The sequence below is a fragment of the Euphorbia lathyris genome, chromosome 6 (genome assembly GCF_963576675.1).
Source record: "Euphorbia lathyris chromosome 6, ddEupLath1.1, whole genome shotgun sequence".
Taxonomy (NCBI): Eukaryota; Viridiplantae; Streptophyta; class Magnoliopsida; order Malpighiales; family Euphorbiaceae; genus Euphorbia; species Euphorbia lathyris.
In genome coordinates, this window is record NC_088915.1 from 24,148,510 (window position 1) to 24,155,598 (window position 7,089).

Sequence of the window (7,089 nt, forward strand, 5' to 3'; positions counted from 1 at the left end):
TTTATACAGTACTTATGGTAACCAATCCACTAAAGTGACTGCTGGTGTTTTCATTAAAACGTATTTAATTCAAAATCTTTACAAGGAAACTTTGTTGAACACTTAGGCAAATTATTATCTCGAAAGAGTTTTAATTTGATTAAAGGCAATTATCCCGGATAGGGTTTTGTCATGTTCAAAGCTAATTAATTAGAGGTTCCGTCATTTATTTCATCTTTATAATTCGTACAAAGTTTAAAGTTGTTTTCTTTGCTTAATGCAAACAAATACATCTGTTTACTTTTCTAAAAAGTACTAAACGTTCCTATCTTGCAAATTCATTCTTAAATCAGAATATTTTCTAACGTTTTCATACTCTATCTAATTCTCATTCTAGTAATTTCAAAACCAAAACCGATTAAACGATTTTTCCATATTATAAACCTAAAAGTAAATTTAACCGATTATAAATAAGTTTTGTTCGAAAAACGTTCCCTGTGGGATCGATATCTTTTATTACTACAAGCGTATACCGTGCACTTGCGGAAATCGCTCAACAAGCATCCACAAGTAATTTAACTTGTGTTTTTGCATCCCTCAACAAGTTAAGACGCAATGCATGAAAAGCAGGGACTTTATATCCATGACCCATGCTTGCTATCCTATCTGCTGCAGCTTGAAAATATGGAGAATTCACAGCATTGAAAGGAATACAAGCATCATAAAATCACATAGCAATGGCCATATCTGTATCATGCCATTTTTCCTTACTCTGCATACAAGCTTTAATTGTTGGCTGTTTAGGATCTGCAGTGCCAGTTTTAAAAAAGGAAGTGATCTCACCAGCTTTCGATTTGCCTTTGGCGGATGCACCACTATCAACATTTTTTGAAGGACATGATGCAATCTCCTCAATCTCATCATTATCCTCGTCGATGCATTCACGTGCTCTTTTATTCCCCCGAGCAATCTCAATTTCCTTCAACGATCCTTGAAGTAAAAATCTAGCTTCAGCTGACTTTCAGGCAAATACCAACATCACCTCTCAACCCTGCTATATGCTTTTTCATTCGGTTAATCCCCCCCCCCCTGCAATTTCTTTTTTACAAAAGAAACATATCAACACTCTCTTTCCATGTTTATTTGTTCCCTCCGAACAAAATCTCCAAGTTGGATCCGTTCGTTGTCTTATATTTGGTTCTGGAATCTTATTAGCAGCATCACTAGAATTTTCCATTGATTCCATTACCTAACAACATTTACAAACATAAACAACCAAACATTTACAACAAACACAACAAACATAAACCTAATATCCACAACAAACACAAAGCAGACAATAAAGAATTAAAATTACTATGATAATAGTCTAATATAATATCCACAGCAGACACAAAAGTTCACTTCTTGAATCATATACACAAAAGTTCTTCAATGTAATATCCACAACAGACACAAAATATGATAATGTCCAGAGGCAGAACAAATCTAAATTAAAATTACTGAAATTAGTAAATTACTGATATGAAATACACAAAAGTTCAAGATAATAAATTAAAATTACTGAAATGAAACACAAACCTCCAAAGGCAGAACAAATCGGACGAAGCAGAACAGAGCGGACGAGAGGCGGAGTCGCGGGGGAGTCGCGGGGGAACAGAGGTGGAGTCGTCGGTGTAGGCAGAGGCGCAGTCGATCGGTGGAGGAGGCGGACTCTTGGGGTGGAGGAGGCGGACTCGAGGGGTGGGTGCAGTCGACAGTCGATCGATTTCTTTTTAGTTTTAGATAGAATAGAATTTTTAGGTTTTTTTTTTCCTTTTCTGGTCTTATTTTTTTAGTTGAACACGTTGTTAGATTTTAGTAATTTTCCTATTTTATTTTCAGAATTTTTAAATGATAATTTTAAGTTTTTTTAAAAAAATAAAAAACAAATAAAAAACCGGGGTCACACCGGTTCCCGGGCTGACCGCCGAGTCCCGGGTCAACCCCGGTTCTGTCCAGTTATTTGATTATTCAAATAACCGGAGTGGCTCGGACCGGTTTCCTGGCCGGTTCCCAGTCCGACCGGCCGGTCCGGTCCGAGCCTGCTAACATTGCTTGGGTCTCAAGGCTTAATTTTATGCCTGTGGCTTTCGAAATCGATGCAAAGACTGTGGCTGACCTTGTTAACTCTAAGAAGACTCATATTTTTTTTATTAGATTAACACATATTCTGAAGCATTTTGTATTTATAGTCAAAATGATTTTATTGAGCTTTTTAATTTGTATTAAAATTATAACTTAGTATGTGTTTTTTTTAATAGATTTAACTAATATAAGTTAGTAAGAGCATTCCTAGGGAATGTCACTTAGTTGTTACTTTAGTTTCAAAAGTTGTTACTAACCATTAGAGCACTTGTATTTAATATTAGTTTGTTACCAAACTTAGTAACAACCAAGTGGGCCAATTCTTTTATCCTTTTTTACTAATTCAAATAATTTATACTTACTTTTCTCCTTTTGAATCCTTCTTCATTAATTAAATTATTTTTTTTACCCCTAAAATTTTATAAAGTAACAAGAGGTTCTAATGGGATATTATTTTTAGGTGTAATCTATATCTAGGTGACACCACTTGGGTGTTACCACCATTAGACATGCTCCTAGTCCGATTGAAGGAAAAAGTTTCATAACTGCAGAATTGATTATTATAAAAACAATACTTGTGAGGTGAAGATTACAAATACATTTGACCACCTAAAAACATTGATATAAATTGGGATATGAAAACAATAACTTATTTATTTATTGGGTGAACTGAAATTGGGATAGAAATGCAAGGAATTAAGAGATACAGAAAGCAAAGAGAGAAGTCCCAGGTGAAAAGAACCTATAACCATTCCCAATATAAACACATCCATCACTCACAGAAGCTCCTCCAAATATAGTACCTCCAGTATTATATGTCCATAAAATCTTACCATTCCTTGCATCCATTGCATAAAATGGCCCAGTTGGTGATGTTGATCCCCCAAAAAGAACTCCATTTGCTATAGTAACAGGACCACTGGCTGTCCAATTGCTTGGATCACCGGTTGTCCATATAATTCTACCATCTGCACCATTCATTGCAACCCATCCCCCACTTGTTACATTTTCACTTGAAGGCTTTAAAGTAAAGTTCTTCCCCTCTGAATTATTAATGTTGGTGTACACTCTCTTTCCTTCTGTAGCTGCCCCCCAAAACCCTCCCCCGCCGAACCCCCCAGGCCCAGCTTCTGTGAACCAGAGAATCTCGCCTGTGTCACGATCAAGTGACCAAGCAAAACCACTTTTCTGCACAGCTGAAACTATGTCTTTCTTAGTTCCATTAACATAGACACTCAACATCATTGGTGCTGCTGAAAAATCAGCATCTGGATTGGGGCCAGGAGGGCAACCAGGTGTTGAAAGATCTATACAAGCGAAAAACCAAACGTCGTAGCCTCCTAATTGCTTGTACCATTTGATTTCTCCGCTGTCAAGATCAAGAGCTAGGATTGAATTTGAATGGTTGTCAGGCTCGATACAAGCATCAGGATCTGTTGGAGGTGTTGTTTGATTGTTTTGCTTTTCTTGACATTCTTCTATACGAGGAGGGGCTGAATACATGTTTCCTGTTGCGATATAAACATGATTTCGAGAAATGTCGATTGATGGGCTGCTTCCCCATATAGCTGCTCCTGCGTATTCTCCACGATTGCCGAAATTGTCCGGCAGCATATAGGTTCTCCATATTATTTTGCCTGTTTTTGCGTTCAATTTTAACATGCTGCCCCTAAATGTACAGCACTGTTCAATGCTCGTTGTTTCTTCAAGTGATGATGTACCAATATAATATGCCCTGTGAATCAATATTAATTTCTCTTAATTTGTCTTCAACCAAATTGCTTAACTAACAAGGTTTTCATAAACACCAACAAAATATTAATTATACTACTAAAATATTAATATCTTAATTCATCTTAAATTATTTTAGTTGACTTATAAGTTTTATGATGGAAAAGTAATTTTTATTTGAAATATGTGATCAACTAATTAATATTTTCATATGCTGTAACCAAAAAAAAAAATATTTTCATATGTTGTAACTCATAGATTTTTTTTTTTTAAAGAAACTAATAGATATTAATGTGTGGAGTTATATGATATCTATAAAAAATTGCTCTACCTACAATTATTAATTGTAAAATATTAAAGGTAAATTGGAAAAAAGTATTAAACATTTTGTTGATTTTATAACATGACAAATATTTTTAAAGTTTTTGGTAAAAAAGTTTTTTAAATCTCCAATCATTGTAATTTTTGCGTATTGAACTCATAATCTTTCGTTTTAATATATTAACGTCTTACCTTTTATATAAAATCCAATTAATAGAGGATTTGAAATTTATATTTTTAACAATTCGGAAACAACTTGTATACATGTGGTGTGGTTATAGAAAAAAACAATGTTGTAAAAAACGACATGCGCTAGTCGGATGGACAGGGACCCAGATATTAATCAAATTTGTATTTTTATAATTTTTTTATTATTTTTAATAAATAAATTATTATAGAAATACAATTAAAATATGAATAATGCTATGTGAAAATAATGATACAAAATATTTGATATAGAAAAAGTATATATTTTAATATTTGTCCGCATTAATGCTCTCAAAAGAACATTAATAGCATCAAAATAATATTTGATAGTTTTAAGTCTTTTCTTTTAATTTTTTGTTATATAAATATTTTATGCAAAATTGAAAAAAATTATATAAAATTTAAAGGCAAGTTTTTTTAAACAGGGACTAGATCCGTCGGGGCCACCAAAAATCAGTAAACCGACAATAATATTTGATAGTTGTCTAGACTTCTGTGCGGACCGATTTTTAGAACTCTTATAGAAACTGTAAAAACTTTTTCTTAAGCATGTAAAAATCTTATTTCAAATTTCAAAACATACAGTTTTAGACACATGAAATTAGTAACACTCTCTTAACCATGTTTTATGTTTTATCTTCACGGCCAACTAATATAATAAATAAGTATGATAAAAAAATAAAAGATTAAAACCACATCATTTTTTTTGAATGAGTATATAAATAGATGGAGTGAGAAGGAAGAAAAGACTAACCCTTTGAAATAAGTCCCAGACATGGTAATCAAACTCATAGAATGAGCATCAAGACGGGTTGACCAAACAAACTCTCCAGACAATCTTCGAACAGCAACAACAAAAGCAGGTCCATATATTCCAATAATAAGCAAATCATGACCTGCTATTGTTGGAGTCGATCTAGATAAACTTGTGTTTGTACTCAAATCAGGACCCAGTAAGTCATGGACACTTTTATTCCAAACTTGAGAACCATCAAATGCATTAACAGCATACACATAACCATTCCAACTTGGGAAATAAACAACACCATCATAAATTGCTGGTGTTGCTGATATATTGCTTCCTGCGAAAAATTTCCACTTCAATTTCAGCTGAGATACTGTTTTCCTGCTTATCTTTACTTCATCTTTTGCATATCTTCTGTTGTATATATCTCCCCCATGATTTAACCAATTTTGTGATCCTCCTCCATACTGCAAAATAATGAAAATCGTCACTAATTGGATTAATTTCAGACAATATTTTTTGAGTTGGATTACGGTTGAATGTTTCGACGCCAAAATAAAAAACAAAAATGCAAATATAAATGAAGAGAATAAGATGTTACTGACATGGGAATCTGCCATGTTGATCATAGATTGCAGACATAATATGAGTAAAACAAGGTTGAAACACCTTTCACCGACAGAAAGTGCCATGATTACAAAAGATATTGCAAGGTGTAACATCTCTTTCTCCTACTTATATACACAATACATGTATATTTTATTCTTAATAATTGTATCAGGTTTAAGGTTAAGGTTTTAAATTAATAATATTATAATCTAATTGGTGTGGTTTAAGAAAAGTATACTCATCTGGAATCAACCTGAAGATTATCTTATTGATGATCCATTGCAACACTTAATCCCGTTAATTGATTACTTTTAAATTCATTTCAATACAGAGAGTATATATATTTATTTAACCAGTATTTTGCAAGTCGGTCGGCGTTGAGTTCGTCAAAATTTCTTGTTTGCCAAGCTAGGTTATTATTTTGCTATTTATCATAAGAGATATTATATTTTTGGTCCAAAATACATGTATCCTCGCTTTATTTGGGATTTAGGGCCTGTTTGGTTCAGCTGTTAGCTAATAGCGGTTGCGGTTGGTGTTAGCTGTTTGCAACTTAATAGCGGTTGCGGTTGGTGTTAGCTGTTTGCAGTTGCAGTAAGCTGTTAGTTGTTGCTGTTAGCTGTTTGTTATTAGCTGTTTAATTACTAGTGTTTGGTAAAATTATATTGAACTATTGCTGTTCGGATTTAAAATGTCTAAAATTGACATGTTTTAAATTAATCAACGATGAAATTATAAAAGGAAAAATGTGAAAAAATGCACATAACGTTTACAACTAGAAATAATTTTACTCTTAATATCTAAAATGATGCAATTTTACCCATAACGCTGGCAGTTAAGAGCAATTTTACCTCATTGGCAAGTTGGGTCGATTTCAGATATTATTAGAAAACATAGATATTTTATTTCTTATTATACACCAATTGCACATACCAGTAGTTCTAAAAAAGATTTTTCATATTTTTTTTGTGATTTAATAATAAAATTGAAAATTAATATTTATAAATTCGATGAAATATCAGAAATTTTTTGTCCAACTTGTACAAAAGACAATATTAGGATATTTTTGCACCTTATCCTATTATAAAATAAAAAAAGTGTTACACAAATTAATAAAAATAATCTTTATAAAAAATAAAAAATTTATTGAACACAACAAAATCGTGTTTTCCGGTAATTATGTTGTAGAAATATAAATAATGTTAAAGAATAAACATATTTTTCTGGAAATAAGAAGGATAATTCTGTCAATAACAACTAACTGCAAACAGCTGTTTATGAAAAGCTCCAAATATGAGCTTTTCGTGAAACGCTCCAAAACGCTGCAGTTTCCAGAGAAAATGCTAAACGCTGCGGTTATATAAACCTAA

At 32.7% G+C, this 7,089-nt stretch overlaps 1 protein-coding gene across 2 annotated transcripts; it reads right to left on the bottom strand.

The window, feature by feature from the left end:
• Nucleotides 1–655: 655 nt before the first annotated feature.
• Nucleotides 656–6,000, bottom strand: LOC136232162 (uncharacterized). 2 transcript variants are annotated; one of them, XM_066021203.1, is made up of 4 exons: nucleotides 5,716–6,000; nucleotides 5,120–5,577; nucleotides 1,561–3,841; nucleotides 656–1,068 (listed from the first exon to the last, which is right to left on the bottom strand). In XM_066021203.1, exons 1-3 carry the CDS (start codon nucleotides 5,830–5,832, stop codon nucleotides 2,803–2,805), a joined length of 1,614 nt encoding a protein of 537 aa, XP_065877275.1. In that variant the 5' UTR covers nucleotides 5,833–6,000; the 3' UTR covers nucleotides 656–1,068; nucleotides 1,561–2,802. The 2 variants fall into 2 exon arrangements, with proteins under 2 accessions (XP_065877275.1, XP_065877274.1); XM_066021202.1 differs by having other exon boundaries at nucleotides 656–1,228.
• Nucleotides 6,001–7,089: the final 1,089 nt, after the last annotated feature.

Excerpts from the sequence above, each read along its gene's own strand:
- LOC136232162 (XM_066021203.1), bottom strand. The coding sequence starts at position 5,832 with ATGTTACACCTTGCAATATCTTTTGTAATCATGGCACTTTCTGTCGGT. Across the intron at positions 5,578-5,715 it reads TCAACATGGCAGATTCCCAT|TATGGAGGAGGATCACAAAA; the intron begins GTCAGTAACATC and ends ATTATTTTGCAG. Across the intron at positions 3,842-5,119 it reads TCTGGGACTTATTTCAAAGG|GGCATATTATATTGGTACAT; the intron begins GTTAGTCTTTTC and ends ATTGATTCACAG.